The 19,491-nt window shown below is 47.7% G+C and overlaps 1 protein-coding gene across 7 annotated transcripts in view; it reads right to left on the bottom strand.

Moving 5' to 3' along the window:
- Positions 1-203: 203 nt before the first annotated feature.
- Positions 204-19,491, bottom strand: part of LOC130368042 (peptidyl-prolyl cis-trans isomerase-like) — a 42,491-nt gene continuing 23,203 nt past the window's right edge. For 4 of the 7 annotated variants that reach the window (XM_056571252.1, XM_056571248.1, XM_056571247.1 and 1 more), the window contains exons 2-5: positions 7,392-7,422; positions 5,076-5,164; positions 1,144-1,316; positions 204-1,009 (exon numbers count right to left, since the gene is read on the bottom strand). In XM_056571252.1, the coding sequence (XP_056427227.1) occupies positions 859-1,009; positions 1,144-1,316; positions 5,076-5,084 (333 nt within the window). In that variant the 5' untranslated portion in view covers positions 5,085-5,164; positions 7,392-7,422 and the 3' untranslated portion in view covers positions 204-858. The other 3 variants (XM_056571250.1, XM_056571251.1, XM_056571253.1) reach the window with 3 other exon arrangements.

Raw genomic sequence — 19,491 nt, 5'->3', positions numbered from 1 at the left:
TATGGGAAATCCCTTTGGAGAGATATACAATCTTATACCTCGGGAAGAGGCTTACAATGTAGAAATAATAATATTAATAATGCTTTTCTTCTTGGTAATGCTGCCTTCATGGCCTTTCCAATACATGCTGTCATTGTGACCGGCTGTACATCTCACATCTACGTAGTAAACATATAAGGAACACAACAGCATCATGGATATATCATTATTTCAGCATTTTATTTATAAGTTTAAACATCAAATAAACATTAAATAAGAAAGAACCCTGAGATGGGTCTCCCAGACGTAAACAGTAGACTCGCAACGTATTGCTCCTCGTACGGCGAGAGGGAGGGAGTAAGAAGGCTATGGTGTTTCTTTAGCGACATGCTTGTATGTAAGTCCTATATGCAAATGCAGTCAAAACAATGAGGCGCTATTCACATTATATAAATGGTAGCCATTACACAGTGCCACATCAGTTACACAATAGACACCATGGCAACCGAAGGATGCAGTAACTGTGATGGATAAAATAGCGGCATATGCAGCACTTTTCTTCTCATCTGCGATGTAGCCTTCAGATGCAGATGTGAACATAGCCTAATAGATATGTAAATAAGCAAAGTAATGGGAGTATTGAATGACTACTATATGATGTGCTGCATTTTATTAAGGCTGCTATGGCTCTGAGCAGTAGGGGGCAGTAGTGGGTAATGCCATTGATAATGGTAAAGCTACAGTGTTCAGTAGAATGAGATAATAATGAGTTCAAGCCACATTAGGACACATGGCAACGAGAGGGGCATGTGTTGTTAAGAGGCACCATGGTCAGCTCTTTTACATGTCCAGGGCTACATGAGGTTCAATGGATGGTTGTTAAGCTGTGGGGGCCTCTTCTAGAACCCCACAATCAGCAATAACAATCTTCTTGCTGGTCTTTCCACTGTTGGAGCCATAACTTTCCATCTTCTTTACCACCTCCATCCCTTCCACTACGCTGCCAAACACCACATGTTTACCATTCAGCCTGCGGGCAAGAAGAGAAGGATGGATTAGGGCAAAAAATACCGGAACAAAATATGAGGAAGAAGTTAGAACAATCCACTTAATGTAAATCAGGTGGATCTAGTATTTCATTATGTTCTAGTCTTTTCTTTTTACCAGTCAGCTTTGATGGTTGAGATGAAGAATTGAGAGCCATTACAATTGGGTCCTGCGTTGGCCATGGAAAGCGTGCCTGGAGTGCTGTGCTTCAAGTTGAAGTTCTCATCTTCAAACTTACCGCCGTATATCGACTTGCCGCCTGTGCCATTATGATTGGTGAAGTCTCCACCCTGGAGTGTGGGGCAGAAGAAGAAAAGGGTGAGAGGGAGATATATGTAATGGCTGATCCTAAAATCAGAACTCTGGGAACCACATTTTGACCAACAATATATAACAAAATTAGTCTGTAACTGGGCACCCTGCTAACCATGTGCCATGTATAACACATCTTACAATGTGGGCTCCTTTGTACACCAGGGCTGGGTGCAGCTGCTACCTCTGTACCGATCAGCCATAACAATAAAGCCTAATACTATGTAGGTCACCTACATGCTACCAAAACAGTTCCAGATCATCGAGATATGGTATATGGCACCAAGACAATAGCAGCAGATCCTTTAAAGTGAGCCTGTCATTTATATGTCATATTTATATGTGTAATATACATTGGTTAAAAATTTGGGTAAAAAAAAATCCTCACTTGTCCCCACAGCTATTGTCTGTGTGTCTCTGTGCAGAGACAAAATACAGGAATTGTAGGTGGAGAAGCAGGGCTCTGTACACTGAGGACAAGCAGGGCTCTGTACACTGAGAACAAGCAGGGCTCTGTACACTGAGGACAAGCAGGGCTCTGTGCACTGAGGACAAGCAGGGCTCTGTACACTGAGGACAAGCGGGGCTCTGTACACTGATGACAAGCAGGGCTCTTTGCACTGAGGACAAGCAGGGCTTTGTACACTGAGAACAAGCAGGGCTCTGTACACTGAGGACAAGCAGGGATCTGTACACTGAGGACAAGCAGGGCTCTGTGCACTGAGGACAAGCAGGGCTCTGTATACTGAGGACAAGCAGGGTTCTGTACCCTGAGGACAAGCAGGGCTCTGTACACTGAGAACAAGCAGGGCTCTGTACACTGAGGAAAAGCGGGGCTCTGTACACTGAGGACAAGCAGGGCTCTGTGCACTGAGGACAAGCAGGGCTCTGTACACTCAGAACAAGCAGGGCTCTGTACACTGAGGACAAGCAGGGCTCTGTGCACTGAGGACAAGCAGGGCTCTGTGCACTGAGGACAAGCAGGGCTCTGTACACTTAGGACAAGCAGGGCTCTGTGCACCGAGGACAAGCAGGGCTCTGTACACTGAGGACAAGCAGGGCTCTGTACACTAAGGACAAGCAGGGCTCTGTGTACTGAGGCCAAGCAGGGCTCTGTGCACTGAGGACAAGCAGGGCTCTGTGTACTGAGGACAAGCTGGGCTCTGTGCACTGAGGACAAGCAGGGCTCTGTGTACTGAGGAAAAGCAGAGCTCTGTGTACTGAGGACAAGCAGGACTCTGTGCACTGAGGACAAGCAGGGCTCTGTGTACTGAGGACAAGCAGGGCTCTGTGTACTGAGGACATGCAGGGCTCTGTACACTGAGGACAAGAAGGGCTCTGTACACTGAGGACAAGCAGGGCTCTGTACACTGAGGACAAGCAGGGCTCTGTACACTGAGGATAAGCAGGGCTCTGTACACTGAGGACAAGTGGGGCTCTGTGTACTGAAGACAAGCAGGACTCTGTGTACTGAAGACAAGCAGGACTCTGTTCAGTGAGGCTCTGAGACACACCCCGGCTCACACAGCAGGATGAGCCAGGAGCCTACACAGAGCCCTGCTTGTCCTGCCCTCACTTTCTGCATTTTGTCTACAAACGAAACACACAGGCATTAGCTACAGGGACAGGATTTTTTTTTTGCCAAAAATATTACAAATACAGTGGTCCCTCAACATACGATGGTAATCCGTTCCAAATGAACCATCGTTAGTTGAAACCATCATATGTTGAGGGATCCCTGCAATGTAAAGTATAGGAAGTTGTACTCACCTCTCGCCACCGCTGCCCTGGATGTCACCATCCACCTCTGTCGTGGCATCCCCGTGGTGTCCCCGACGCTCCGGACGTCTCTGCTTCTCCGGGATCGTCGCTCTCACGTCACCGCCATCACGTCACTACGCACTCTGCTCCTATTGGATGACGGGACAGTGTGCGCGGTGACGTGATGATGACGATCGAGAGCGCCGGCGATGCAGGGAATCCCGAAGAGGAGCTCCGGAGCCCCGAGGACAGGTATGAGACCATCACCGGAGCACACGGTGCACCGTAAACGGCTATCCGGCGGCAGCTGAAGCAGTCTGCGCTGCCAGATATCCATTTATGCGATGGCCCTGACATACAAAAGCATCGTCTGTTGATGCTGCCTTCAACATGCGATGGTCTCTGAGAGGCCATCGTATGTTGAAATGATCGTATGTCGGGGATATCGTAGGTCGGGGGGGGGGTCACTGTATACATATAATGGTATTATGTTATTATCTACATTATTTAAAACTCTTTTGCAAAAAAACAGGCACACTTTAAAGGATACCTCTTATTTTTGACTGGTGAGGGTCTGGGCGCTAAGACCTATGCCATCACTAAAAGGAAGGGACATGTGCGCTCAGTGGAGTACTGTGCACCATCGTTTTTGATCAGCTTAGCTTTCCTCCTTGGGCATATTCCTGTTGTAAACTAGAGGATATCTTTTGGAGCTGTGCCCCTCCTGCTAAGTCCCACCTGCTCTTAAAGAAAGTGTTGTGAGTGGCACAAGTGTGAAAAAATTCACACATTTCATCCTGATCCTTACACTCCCATTTTTTCTGCTGCCAACACATCAACTTCAAGAACTGAATGTTCACTGACTGCTTTATATATCCTACCTCCGACAGGTGTCATTGCTACTAAAGAAAAAAATTATTTTAAAGGAGTATACCAAGATTTTTTTTTATTTGACTATGCTACAGGGGCTGTAAAGTTAGTGTAGTTCATAATATAGTGTCTGTACCTGTGTGTGACGGTGGTCTCGCAATTCTTATGTGATTTTCCATATTTATTTTTGACAGCATAAGAAATTACTCATGTCTCGGGATTTCCCAGGTTGCAGTGCGTCAAGACCTGACATCACTAGCCAGTTGTGCATAGGGAGCCTGTTCTGCTTCAATGGGTCGAGCGACAGAGAGATAATTTTGCAACAGCTGTAGGCACCTTGATTATGAAACATTGGGTCTTTTGAGTTTATTTGTGGTGCAATGGGTGGGGGTGGCTGATGTGTGGGAGGGAGGAATGTAACTTTACACTTACAAGCATGGAATTATGGGATGTGTAGTTTAAGAGTCCAACAGGAAATACTCAGATAGCCTGGCAGGTATGTACTAAAATCCCCTTATGATGTATAACCCCTTTAATTTAAAACATATCCCCTATCTGCAGGATATGGGAGCACTGGAGATACACTAGTAAAGCGCTTTTGTGTATTTGTGTATTTCTGGCGCACCCTTAGGCAGTGCATGGACCATGTGCACAGGGAGAGACAGGCCCTTGTTCTGGAGATTACGGGGGGTCTGGATGGGTGTTAGCATTTAAAGTTCTGAAGTACCCCTTTAAGGCTGATTGGTGTGTACAAACACTATAGGTAATATAGTAAAAACAAGGTAATATATGGAGGTTAAGACGTGGAAGAGACATACAAGTATAGAGAACCAGTAGAAATGGCTCAAAGACCATAAGCCAAGCCACTCAATTTCTATGGAAATGATGACTATTTCCCATGTGACGTTCCCCGGCCGGCAGCATTACCATTACAGACTATAGTGCTATCAGCCATGTGGGAGAAGAGGTAACAATGTAAGAAGGAAACCCCATTCTAATTTGGTTATGCTCAACGCTGCCGTCATCGATGTATGCCCCTTCGTATACACGGAAACTAAATATGGAAAAGGTCCATAATATAAGACGCATTAAGCCACAGTAAATACCTGGCACATGAAGTTAGGGATGATGCGGTGGAAAGTGCAGCCCTTGTACCCATAGCCAACTTCTCCTGTACAGAGTTTAAGGAAATTTTCTGCAAGGAAACACAACAAAATCAAATAAGAAAAACATACTACAACATATTGAAATGTGTACATCTTGTGAGTAGCATGGTGGCTCTGTGGCTAGCACTGAGGCTTAAAGGGGTATTCCAGGATATTTTTTTTATTTGACTATGCTACAGGGGCTGTAAAGTTAGTGTATTTCATAATATAGTGTCTGTACCTGTGTGTGACGGTTTTCTCACAATTCTTATGTGATTATTGCCCCAATATTTATTTTTAACAGCATACAAAATTACTCATGTCTCGGGATTTCCCAGGTTGCAGTGCGTCGAGACCTGACATCACTAGTCAGGTGAACAGAGGGAGCCTGTCCTGCTTCAATTTTGCAACAGCTGTAGGCCCCCTGGTTAAAAAACATTGGGGAGAATTTATCAAGGGATTTACACAGGATTTTTGGTGTATATTTGGCGCAAAAAAAGTCACATGTGCGACTTTTGTGTGACTTTTAGTGGTACACCGGGCTGCATGATTTCTCACAATCCAGTTGTTTTACACAAGATCTGTTTTTTACTTAGCTGTAGGCAGGGATTTACTTACTGCAACTTTTGTTAAAAAGTCACAAAAAAAATCACAAACGGACTAAAACGTCGCAAATCTACACCAAAAAAAAGTTGGCTCACAAAAAGTAGCAAAGTCCTAACACCCACTGCCCGCATCTATCACTGGCTCCCCGCATATACCACCCACTGTTGTAAGATTACAAATCCTAGCATGTCCTTACAGTAAGGACATGCTGGGAGTTGTAGTTGTGAGGTGCGCGCAGGTGACAAGTGCTCAGCTCCCCCGCCGGCTCCCAGGAATATGATACTACAGCACTGTAGTTTCATTTTTCCTTCCTAAAGCTGTGATTGGCCGAGACCCCTCAGCCAATCACAGCTCCAGGCGGGGAATATGAAATTACAGTGCTGTAGTATTATATTCAAGGTTCCCAGTCGGCTCCACTCCCCACTGCCCGCCCGCATCTATCACCCACCGCCCGCACACCACAAAACTACAACTTGTGGCATGCGGCATGCAGGTGGGAGATGTGCGAGTGGGTGACAAGCTTCCCTGTCACCCGACTGCACATTTCCCACCTGCCCGTGCCTCACAACTAAAACTCCAAGCATGCCTTTAGTGAGGACATGCTGGGAGCTGTAGTCAGGCAGTGGGAGATAAGCGGGCTTCCCTGGCTGTTGCTAAACTACATCTCCCATGATGGGAGTTGTAGTTTAGGAACAGGGTGCCTCCAGCTGTTGCTTAACTGGAGGCTCGCTGTTGCTAAATTACAACTCCAGTCATGGGATGGGGGTTGTAGTTTAGCAACCGTTGGAGGCACCATAAATGTATTAACATATTTTCCGTGTTTTTTTCTTCTCATTTCAGATCCGTGTATGCAGAGGACTTCTTCGGATTCTGTGGACAACGTCGATGACCAGCGTTTTTTTTTTTTGTTTAATATTCTTAAAATGGTTAAGGAGGGCTTGTGGGGGAGTGTTTTTTGGAATAAAACGTGTGGTGTTCTTTTTTTTTTGTTTTCTTAACAAGATTAGTAGTGTAAGCCATCTTATAGACAGAGTCCATTACTAAGCCGGGCTTAGCGTTAGCCACAAAAACAGCTAGCACTGACCTCCAATTATTACCTTGGTACCCACTGCCACAGGGGTACCGGGAAGAGCCGGTACTAACAGGCCTGGAGTGTCAGAAATGGCGCTCCTGGGCCTAGGCGGTAACAGGCTGGTGTTATTTAGGCTGGGGAGGGCCAGTAACAATTTTGCATTTTTAAAAAAAATTATTATTTATGCAAATTTATCAACCCCCCCTGTGATAGTATGATAAACGTGTCACACGTAAGAAACACTTACACCATGGAAAACAGCGTGTGTAAGTCGTGTACGTAACTAAGCACAGCTTGATGAATTCCCCCCACTGTATTTCAATGGGTGGGGTGGCTGATGTGTGGGAGGAAGGAAAGTGATCTCAAACTTTCAAGCATGGAACTATGGGATGTGTAGTTCAGAGAACAAAATCCAACAGGAAATACCCAATTCTGGCAGGTAAGTACTAAAATCACCTTATGGTGGATAATGCCTTTAAAGTTGTATCACCAACTTCAACTCTGTATATCATGAACTAGAACTGGGACTATGTGATCTGGAGACAGTATGCTTGGACAATGTACCGAGAGATCCATTCATGTCTGACCGAGCCATTTACCTGCAGTCTTGGGCACTACATCAAACCGGAGCTAAGGAAAGATAAGAACACATGTTATTTATGGCATACACAGATTTACAACTAGAAGAACACAGAAGACATTCTTTACGCATTGTTCTCTCTACAATGTGCAGCGCTAAAGAAAGTTACATGTTACTCTTACTACCCTTAAAGGGGTACTCCGTTGCTAGACATCTTATCACCTATCCCCCTTTGGATAGGGGATAAGATTTTTAGGGGCGTAGTACCCCTTTAAGGCCCTTTTACATGGGTAAATTATCAGGTGAATGAGTGTCCCTAGGAATGCTTGTACCCAATAATAGACTCATGTAAAAGCGCCAGCAATCAGCTGACAAATGATCAAATACTTGTTCACCATCTTTTGTGTAGTCAATAAAATTCTTATTATTATCAGCCGGCATATTGCTCTGTATAAAGGGCCACACAATTCATTCCCCCATATAAAGGCTCAGCAAATGAGCACCGATCACTGGCATGTGTAAAAGTGTCACAGTGTTTTGGCAATTACCACAACTGATCAAGACCAGTATATGGAGGGTTAATTTAGCATTTTAACCTAAAGATTCCCCTTGGGGTAATCCAAAAATACCCTTTCTTCCCATATACCCTATTTAAAAACTTCCCATGAACTTTATTTGATTTTTCTACACCCAATTTAAAAGCATCAGTGTATTATGCCCTTCTATATATTTGTGCACCCTGTATATGAGGGAGTCACTATCCTCAATGTGTTGCTGTTATTGATCGGTACCTGAGTGCGTCGATCTCCAACCTCATGATCGGGCCTTCTGTATGGATGGTCATTGATTGCTAGGACAGTCCTGTAATCAGATCCCCTCTTTGTTTTCTAAACACTCCTTTATTTCCGTTCATCCGCACTAATGTATGTCCGCCCAATCATCTGAATTGTTTACAACTGACGTCACCTGCGCATTCTCGGGTGCGCGAACACTTTACCTTCATGATGTAGATCTCGTCTGAGTACTCACATATGCTCTTAGATGGAGATGTCATCCAACATCTTCAGAGTAGGTGTTACGCCTAGCGCTCCGGGTCCCCGCTCCTCCCCGGAGCGCTCACGGCGTCCTTCTCCCTGCAGCTCCCCGGTCAGCGCTGACCGGGAGCGCTGCTCTGCCATGGCCGTTGGGGATGCGATTCGCACAGCGGGACGCGCCCGCTCGCGAATCGCATCCCAGGTCACTTACCCGTTCCCGTCTCCTGCGGTCATGTGCTGGCGCGCGCGGCTCCGCTCTCTAGGGCGCGCGCGCGTCAGCTCCCTGAGACTTAAAGGGCCAGTGCACCAATGATTGGTGCCTGGCCCAATTAGCTTAATTGGTTCCCACCTGTTCCCTGGCTATATCTAGTCTCCTCCCTTGCACTCCCTTGCCGGATCTTGTTGCCTTAGTGCCAGTGAAAGCGTTCCTTGTGTGTTCAATAGCCTGTGTACCAGTACCTTTGCTATCTCCCCTGACTACGAACCTTGCCGCCTGCCCCCGACCTTCTGCTACGTCCGACCTTGCTACTGCCTACTCCCTTGTACCTCGCCTATCTTCAGTATCTTCAGCAGCCAGAGAGGTGAGCCGTTGCTAGTGGATACGACCTGGTCACTACCGCCGCAGCAAGACCATCCCGCTTTGCGGCGGGCTCTGGTGAAAACCAGTAGTGGCTTAGAACCGGTCCACTAGCACGGTCCACGCCAATCCCTCTCTGGCACAGAGGGTCCACTACCTGCCAGCCGGCATCGTGACAGTAGATCCGGCCATGGATCCCGCTGAAGTTCCTCTGCCAGCTGCCGCCGACCTCCCTACATTGGTCGCCCGACAAGAGCACCAGCTGTCGTACTTGACCTCCATGACACAGCAACTCCAGTCGCAGCTACAGCAGCTCCAGTCACAGCAACAGCAGCAACAGTCGCAGCTACAGCAAGTTCAGTCTCAGCTACAGCAGCAACAACCATCTCCTCCGCCAGCTCCTGCACCCCTTCCGCAGCGAGTGGCCACTCCTAGCCTCCGCCTGTCTTTGCCGGACAAATTTAATGGGGACTCTAAGTTTTGCCGTGGCTTTCTTTCCCAATGTTCCCTGCATCTGGAGATGATGTCGGACCTGTTTCCCACTGAAAGGTCTAAGGTGGCTTTCGTAGTCAGCCTTCTGTCCGGAAAAGCCCTGTCATGGGCCACACCGCTCTGGGACCGCAATGACCCCGTCACTGCCTCTGTACACTCCTTCTTCTCGGAAATCCGAAGTGTCTTTGAGGAACCTGCCCGAGCCTCTTCTGCTGAGACTGCCCTGTTGAACCTGGTCCAGGGTAATTCTTCCGTTGGCGAGTATGCCGTACAATTCCGTACTCTTGCTTCAGAATTGTCCTGGAATAATGAGGCTCTCTGCGCGACCTTTAAAAAAGGCCTATCCAGCAACATTAAAGATGTTCTGGCCGCACGAGAGACTCCTGCTAACCTGCATGAACTCATTCATCTAGCCACTCGCATTGACATGCGTTTTTCTGAGAGGCATCAAGAGCTCCGCCAGGAAAAAGACTTAGATCTCTGGCCACCTCTCCCACAGTCTCCACTGCAATCTGCGCCTAGGCCTCCCGCCGAGGAGGCCATGCAAGTGGATCGGTCTCGCCTGACCCTGGAAGAGAGGAATCGCCGTAAGGAAGAGAATCTCTGTCTGTACTGTGCCAGTACTGAACATTTTTTGGTGGATTGCCCAATCCGTCCTCCACGTCTGGGAAACGCACGCTCGCACTCAGCTCTCGTGGGTGTGGCGTCTCTTGATGCCAAGTCGGCTTCTCCACGTCTCACGGTACCTGTTCGGATTTCCACTTCAGCCAGCTCTCCCCTCTCAGCCGTGGCCTGCCTGGACTCTGGAGCTTCTGGGAATTTTATTCGGGAGTCCTTTGTGAATAAATTCCGTATTCCGGTGACCCGTCTTGTCAAGCCACTCCACATTTCCGCGGTCAACGGAGCCAGGTTGGACTGTACCATACGTTTCCGCACGGAGCCCCTTCTTATGAGCATCGGATCTCATCACGAGAGGATTGAACTTTTGGTCCTCCCCAATTGCACCTCGGAAATTCTCCTTGGACTTCCCTGGCTTCAACTTCATTCCCCAATCCTGGATTGGTCCACTGGGGAGATCAAGAGTTGGGGGTCCTTTTGTGCCAAGAACTGTCTAAAACCGGTTCCCAGTAACCCTTGCCGTAACTCTGTGGTTCCTCCTGTATTCGGTCCCCCTAAGGTCTTTAAGGACTCTGCCTGCCACAGGAAATGCCCCTCCCCTCCTCCCAGTTCCATCAGGCAAGCTTCTGTGTCCCCTCATGGCCCTCGTCCTGGTGTCACACTGCCCCGTGCCAGGTCTCGCCCTCTGCCCTCTCTCCCCATTCCTACTCCTGCGGTTCTGCCTGCCGTTGAGGAATCCCTCCATCCTTTCCCGGTGTCCTCATCCCAGGGGAGGCAGTTACCCGATAAAGAGAAGGGGAGACCTAAGGGGGGGGGTACTGTTACGCCTAGCGCTCCGGGTCCCCGCTCCTCCCCGGAGCGCTCACGGCGTCCTTCTCCCTGCAGCTCCCCGGTCAGCGCTGACCGGGAGTGCTGCTCTGCCATGGCCGTTGGGGATGCGATTCGCACAGCGGGACGCGCCCGCTCGCGAATCGCATCCCAGGTCACTTACCCGTTCCCGTCTCCTGCGGTCATGTGCTGGCGCGCGCGGCTCCGCTCTCTAGGGCGCGCGCGCGTCAGCTCCCTGAGACTTAAAGGGCCAGTGCACCAATGATTGGTGCCTGGCCCAATTAGCTTAATTGGTTCCCACCTGTTCCCTGGCTATATCTAGTCTCCTCCCTTGCACTCCCTTGCCGGATCTTGTTGCCTTAGTGCCAGTGAAAGCGTTCCTTGTGTGTTCAATAGCCTGTGTACCAGTACCTTTGCTATCTCCCCTGACTACGAACCTTGCCGCCTGCCCCCGACCTTCTGCTACGTCCGACCTTGCTACTGCCTACTCCCTTGTACCTCGCCTATCTTCAGTATCTTCAGCAGCCAGAGAGGTGAGCCGTTGCTAGTGGATACGACCTGGTCACTACCGCCGCAGCAAGACCATCCCGCTTTGCGGCGGGCTCTGGTGAAAACCAGTAGTGGCTTAGAACCGGTCCACTAGCACGGTCCACGCCAATCCCTCTCTGGCACAGAGGGTCCACTACCTGCCAGCCGGCATCGTGACAGTAGATCCGGCCATGGATCCCGCTGAAGTTCCTCTGCCAGCTGCCGCCGACCTCCCTACATTGGTCGCCCGACAAGAGCACCAGCTGTCGTACTTGACCTCCATGACACAGCAACTCCAGTCGCAGCTACAGCAGCTCCAGTCACAGCAACAGCAGCAACAGTCGCAGCTACAGCAAGTTCAGTCTCAGCTACAGCAGCAACAACCATCTCCTCCGCCAGCTCCTGCACCCCTTCCGCAGCGAGTGGCCACTCCTAGCCTCCGCCTGTCTTTGCCGGACAAATTTAATGGGGACTCTAAGTTTTGCCGTGGCTTTCTTTCCCAATGTTCCCTGCATCTGGAGATGATGTCGGACCTGTTTCCCACTGAAAGGTCTAAGGTGGCTTTCGTAGTCAGCCTTCTGTCCGGAAAAGCCCTGTCATGGGCCACACCGCTCTGGGACCGCAATGACCCCGTCACTGCCTCTGTACACTCCTTCTTCTCGGAAATCCGAAGTGTCTTTGAGGAACCTGCCCGAGCCTCTTCTGCTGAGACTGCCCTGTTGAACCTGGTCCAGGGTAATTCTTCCGTTGGCGAGTATGCCGTACAATTCCGTACTCTTGCTTCAGAATTGTCCTGGAATAATGAGGCTCTCTGCGCGACCTTTAAAAAAGGCCTATCCAGCAACATTAAAGATGTTCTGGCCGCACGAGAGACTCCTGCTAACCTGCATGAACTCATTCATCTAGCCACTCGCATTGACATGCGTTTTTCTGAGAGGCATCAAGAGCTCCGCCAGGAAAAAGACTTAGATCTCTGGCCACCTCTCCCACAGTCTCCACTGCAATCTGCGCCTAGGCCTCCCGCCGAGGAGGCCATGCAAGTGGATCGGTCTCGCCTGACCCTGGAAGAGAGGAATCGCCGTAAGGAAGAGAATCTCTGTCTGTACTGTGCCAGTACTGAACATTTTTTGGTGGATTGCCCAATCCGTCCTCCACGTCTGGGAAACGCACGCTCGCACTCAGCTCTCGTGGGTGTGGCGTCTCTTGATGCCAAGTCGGCTTCTCCACGTCTCACGGTACCTGTTCGGATTTCCACTTCAGCCAGCTCTCCCCTCTCAGCCGTGGCCTGCCTGGACTCTGGAGCTTCTGGGAATTTTATTCGGGAGTCCTTTGTGAATAAATTCCGTATTCCGGTGACCCGTCTTGTCAAGCCACTCCACATTTCCGCGGTCAACGGAGCCAGGTTGGACTGTACCATACGTTTCCGCACGGAGCCCCTTCTTATGAGCATCGGATCTCATCACGAGAGGATTGAACTTTTGGTCCTCCCCAATTGCACCTCGGAAATTCTCCTTGGACTTCCCTGGCTTCAACTTCATTCCCCAATCCTGGATTGGTCCACTGGGGAGATCAAGAGTTGGGGGTCCTTTTGTGCCAAGAACTGTCTAAAACCGGTTCCCAGTAACCCTTGCCGTAACTCTGTGGTTCCTCCTGTATTCGGTCCCCCTAAGGTCTTTAAGGACTCTGCCTGCCACAGGAAATGCCCCTCCCCTCCTCCCAGTTCCATCAGGCAAGCTTCTGTGTCCCCTCATGGCCCTCGTCCTGGTGTCACACTGCCCCGTGCCAGGTCTCGCCCTCTGCCCTCTCTCCCCATTCCTACTCCTGCGGTTCTGCCTGCCGTTGAGGAATCCCTCCATCCTTTCCCGGTGTCCTCATCCCAGGGGAGGCAGTTACCCGATAAAGAGAAGGGGAGACCTAAGGGGGGGGGGGTACTGTTACGCCTAGCGCTCCGGGTCCCCGCTCCTCCCCGGAGCGCTCACGGCGTCCTTCTCCCTGCAGCTCCCCGGTCAGCGCTGACCGGGAGCGCTGCTCTGCCATGGCCGTTGGGGATGCGATTCGCACAGCGGGACGCGCCCGCTCGCGAATCGCATCCCAGGTCACTTACCCGTTCCCGTCTCCTGCGGTCATGTGCTGGCGCGCGCGGCTCCGCTCTCTAGGGCGCGCGCGCGTCAGCTCCCTGAGACTTAAAGGGCCAGTGCACCAATGATTGGTGCCTGGCCCAATTAGCTTAATTGGTTCCCACCTGTTCCCTGGCTATATCTAGTCTCCTCCCTTGCACTCCCTTGCCGGATCTTGTTGCCTTAGTGCCAGTGAAAGCGTTCCTTGTGTGTTCAATAGCCTGTGTACCAGTACCTTTGCTATCTCCCCTGACTACGAACCTTGCCGCCTGCCCCCGACCTTCTGCTACGTCCGACCTTGCTACTGCCTACTCCCTTGTACCTCGCCTATCTTCAGTATCTTCAGCAGCCAGAGAGGTGAGCCGTTGCTAGTGGATACGACCTGGTCACTACCGCCGCAGCAAGACCATCCCGCTTTGCGGCGGGCTCTGGTGAAAACCAGTAGTGGCTTAGAACCGGTCCACTAGCACGGTCCACGCCAATCCCTCTCTGGCACAGAGGGTCCACTACCTGCCAGCCGGCATCGTGACAGTAGGACCTAACCTATCTGCACATATGTATAAAGAACTTTGGAGGTATACAGGTATTCTCCCGGGGGTTATTGCCTCTACCTTTGTTGATTATTTCATTTATATTCCTGTGTCTTGGGGAGTTCATTACAAATACCCTACCTATGTTTTTGTTATTACTGATAGGAATATTTTGCCTCATATTTCTGTGGTGTCCCAGTACCGCATTTCATTCGGTACTTATTTATCTTGGGTCCCCATAGCCAGAGTCCCTAGGACTTAGTAGTCTTTATTGGTCAGTTCGCCCCTAGTCGCCTCCATTATAGTATATAGATTACTAATTTATCTATAAAATAATGTATATAGTGTTATTTCAGTATGTAAATGGTTAATTACTTGTTTCTACGGCATTGCAGGGCCTTCGGGTCATGTGGTGCGTTCCAAGCCTCACTCTGGATGCGTTCCAGGCCTCGTTCTGGTATCTGTAGCCTCGTTCTGGTTTTACAGTGTACATAGAGCCTGTGATGTAAGCAATCCCATCTCACCATGTAAAGTGAGTGGCAGACGTTCGGACCAATCAAAATCGCCATGTCCCCTGCCCATATAAGGGAGCGGCGGCCATCTTATCTCTCTCTTGATCCTGTGCAAGCAAACTAGCAACACCTCTCTTGTTCCCGGGATAGCAAGTAAGCAAGACCTGTATTACAGTAATCGCAGTGAGTTAGGCCTGAGCCTTGCGGCAACAGCCGAACGATATAAATTATAGTGTGTCATCCCCTAAGCACTCTGCAGCATCACCGGACTCAATATTTCCCCTAAATCCGGACGGATCTGCACATCATTCCCTAAATTCAGAGACTATAGGTCTTATGCAAGGTCCGCAACTTCTACCAATCGCTAAGCAACCAAAGAACTGTATTAAGAGACTGTTATTGCGTATTGGATATTGCAAGCACTGCAGTAAAGTTATTGAAGTTCAAGTTAAATCTGCTTGTGGACCTTCAGTCATTTCATTGCACCTATCGCTTCTGGGAAGGGCGGCGATAGGCCGGAACATAGATTCAGCATACCAGCCCTCACCCTGGCGTCATGAGTGACTGGGTTAATATTAACCCCTCATATACCAACATCCTACCATCCCTACCATACACCCCCCCAAGGGCTACCACATTTCTGCATGGGATATTACAAGGATGTAGATTTATCATGCCTTGTTTTTTTCATTTATCTTATTTGTTATTTTTATTATTAACTCTTATTTATCTTTTGTTGTTATTTCTCTCTTTTCTTTTCCTTTTTCTTTTACTCCTTTTTAGCTTTCTTTTGAATTTTTAACTTTTTTTTTTGGTATTTTGTTCTTCCATTTCCTTGATTCTTCTTCTTTCTAAGATCCTTTTTATTTATATTTTCCTATTTCAATATTTACCATTTTTTGTTGTTATTAGAGTATCAATGTCCCACTCCAGGGGCTCATCCCACCTCCATGGATCCATATCACACTCTGGTAAGTATTCCCATATTATTTGTAGACTTAAACCTATGCGCAGATTAATTATTATGTTTTATGCCTCTGCACAATTTCAGGGACGGATGGCGATTAGTATTCTTAGAGGGGTATACTATCAAAGGACTACATTTTTATGTTCTTAATGGTTCCATTTTGCCCAATTTTATATTGATTGTTTTTATCTCTTGTCACTATCATCTTATAAAACTTGACACACACGCCACTGTGTAGGTATATATTCATTCTGCCACAATTAATCATATTCCTGGCAGGCTTCAATGAAGGTAAATCCCTCATTTAGGCCTTGAGGTTTTAAGGTGTTTAACCTGTGTATCCATGTTGCTTCTTCCCTCAATAGTTTTTTGTCCAGGTTGCCTCCTCCTGGGCCAATGAACCCCCAAAATTTCAAGCTCATAGTTTCTCCTTTATGTGCATCACGGATGTGCCTCACCAACGAGGTATCTGACTCCGTCCTTATTGTGCTCAGCTGTTTCGACACTCTTCTTCTCAATTGATGGGTTGTCTTACCCACATACAATTTGGGACATCTGCAATCTGCAATGTAGACAGTGGCATCTCCAACATTCATATTTAGGGGGGGCACATGGGGGGCCAGTGACAAAAGTGGGGGGGGGGGGCAATTTTAAAACGTGTGTATGTGTGTGTGTGTATATATATATATATATATATATATATATATATTTTTTTTTTTAATATATATATATATATATATATATCATAAATAAATACACACACACTGTGCAGAACATGTTTGATTTAATAAAAAATGTAAAAAAAATTTAACTTAAAATCTTCATACATTCTTGTTGCACAATGATTTTTTATTTCCGTTTTTGCCGTAGATTTTTTGGTAAAATTACTGATGTCACTACAAAGTAGAATTGGTGGCGCAAAAAATAAGCTATCATATGGATTTTTAGGTGAAAAATTAAAAGGGTTATGATTTTTAAAAGGTGAGGAAAAAACAAAAGTGCAAAAACAGAAAAATGCTATGTCCTTAAGGCGTTAAAACTTTTGGACACTACCATCAACTTTGATAGCGGCATCTAAAGTGTTAATGTCAAACATCAGCCTAATTGGTGATGTCTGGCATTAGCCGAGGGTTCTAGCTAATGATTTATACAACACAGTGGGAGCAGGCACTGTGCGTACACACACGCCTTGTGTCCTCATTTACACGGATGGATCCCCAGCATATTTTACGTTGCGGATCCCCCGACAATGGACCCTACAGTGCTGCCTCCATCTGTGCCTGCTCATAACGGCAATCCTCTGTAGCGGACACGCTTTCATGTGTATACTCGCACACATCGCGGCTGCTCTCGGCCTAGCTCAGGGAGCAGGAGGACCGGCCATGATGTGTGCGAGTATACACATCAAAGCATGTCTGCTCGTAGCGGAGGATTGCTGTTATGATCAGGCACAGATGGAGGCAGCGCTGTAGGGTCCATTGTCGGTGGATCTGCAGCGTAAAATATGCTGGGGATCCACCCCTGAATGAGCCCTTAGGGTACGTTCACACGTACAGGATCTGCTGTATATTTTCTGCAGCTGATTTTGCTACCTATTAAAGCTAATGGGTTGCAAAATCAGCTGCACAAAATATGCAGCAAAAATATGCAGCTGATCCTGTACATGTGAATGTACCTTTAAGGAGGTTAATGATAAACGAGCAGCGTGTTCACATGTTCCTTCCAGTGGGGTCACTTTCCCTCCTCCAGTGTCCACAGGTCACCAACAGGTCACATTACCAGAACAATTTATGGAAAAATCGCGACAAAAAACGCGCAATTTTGCCACGATTTTTCCCAAAAATTGTTCTGATAATGTGACCTGTGGACACTGAAGGAGGGAAAGGGACCCCTCTGGACTGCTACTATACACATGACCCAGCCCCAGGATAGACTGCTGATCAGGGGGGAGAGAGGGAGGACACAGGACATCACTCACCTCACATGAAGCTGCTCTGTGTTCCGGAGGCCTGTCAGCTCTCACCCCGTCCTCTCCTGTGCTGGGGGCGGAGCCATCATCAGGTACCTTCATCCCTGCTCTGCCTGTCTCTGCTAATGATACGCAGACCAGGAGCAGCGCAGGGATATCCTCAGCAGCTGCAGCGGGCTCTTTACCCAGCCGGTCAGTCCGCCCATGGCCCCGGACATCACTATTTATTTTAAATTGGGAGGGCACAAGGGGGGGCACGGCCTGATCTGACCCCCCCCCCCCCCCCCCCCTAGCGATGCCACTCAATGTAGATAACTCCAGACGTCTGACAATTTATAAAGTCTCTTCAATTTTTAAGACATAAAAATTGATAAAAATAATCAATATAAAATCGGGCAAAATGGAACCATTAAGAACATTAAAATTCCTCTGATAGTAAATATAGTAGAATACTAAGAATACTAATCTCCATCCGTCCCTAAAAAAATGATTGTGCAGAGGCATAATACATAATAATAAATCTGTGCATAGGTTTTATTTATATCTACAAATAATATGGGAATACTTTCCAGAGTGTGATATGGATCCATGGAGGTGGGATGAGCCCCTGGAGTGGGACATTGATACTCTAATAACAACAACAAAATGCAAAATATTGAAATAGGAAAATATAAATAAAAGGGATCTTGGAAAGAAGAAGAATCAAGGAAAAGGAAGAACAAAATACCAAAAAGAGTTAAAAATTCAAAAGGAAGTTAAAAAGGAGTAAAAGGAAAAGAGAAGAGAGAAATAACAACAAAAGGAAAATTAGAGTTAATAACAAAAATAACAAATAAGAAATGAAAAAAACAAGGCATGATAAATATCAGCAATCTACATCCTTGTAATATCCCATGCAGGAATATGAGGCAAAATATTCTTATAAGTAGTAACAAAAACAAAAAATTGTGATGTCCCAGTACGGGATATAGTCCCGTACAGTACTTAAGCCCTGTCAGGTTGAGTCCCTCTGTGTCCTAGGGGCTCTCCTGCAGTGTCTCTCCCATTGTGTTATCTGTATATTAGGTGTATTAGGTATAAAAGACCTTTAAGGAGTTGAGTTAGTCACATGATGTTGTTGTCACATGTTTGTTACCCAGAGAGCACCAGCTAACCAGATGACCCGCAGCTTGACCTATGAGCTCCTTGCACAGCCCCCCTTTATAAGGAGGGGAGGAGCTGAAATCTGGTTCTTTTGCTCTTAGCTTCTGCTGGGGTCAAGTTCAGTCCAGATGTTTCAGTGTCCAGCACACCTGGAGGCCTCAAGCCTAACCTACAGCCACATGTCAGTAAGTCAAGTCATCTATGTCTGCTGTCACTACCCTCAGTCAAGTCAAGTCTATAGTCAAGTCTATTATAGTCAGCGTGGCTATCCTAAAGTCTGTCAAGTCATTGCAAGTCCCAGCAAGCTGCAAGGTCCCCTCCATGTTACTGGCCAGCTCTCTGGGATCCTGGCCTAGCTGTAAAGACTATTACCATCTGTATGCCCTGGCGTCACAAACATTTAGGGGTTAATACCATCTGCCCCATACACCTCACCTTCACACCCCATGGCTCACCACAAAATAAAATAATCAACATAGGTAGAGGCAATAACCCCGGGAGAAAACCTGTATAAAGTTCTTTATACATATGTGCAGATAGGTTAGGTCCTACTCTGAAGATGTTGGATCACATGTCCATCTAAGATATGTGAGTACACGTACACAGACGAGATCTACATCATGAAGTTAAAGTGTTAGCGCACCCGAGAATGCGCATGTGACGTCGGTGTCAACAATGGAGATGATATCTTCTTCTAAGAGTCCGCGCACACAGAATGCGCAGACGAGATCTGCGACTATTCGCATCACGAAGGTAAAGTGTTCACACATCCGAGAATGCGCAGGTGACGTCAGTTGTAAACAA

The sequence above is a fragment of the Hyla sarda genome, chromosome 4, assembly GCF_029499605.1.
Source record: "Hyla sarda isolate aHylSar1 chromosome 4, aHylSar1.hap1, whole genome shotgun sequence".
In the NCBI taxonomy this organism is placed as follows: domain Eukaryota; kingdom Metazoa; phylum Chordata; class Amphibia; order Anura; family Hylidae; genus Hyla; species Hyla sarda.
This window is presented reverse-complemented; position numbering and strand designations above follow the sequence as displayed.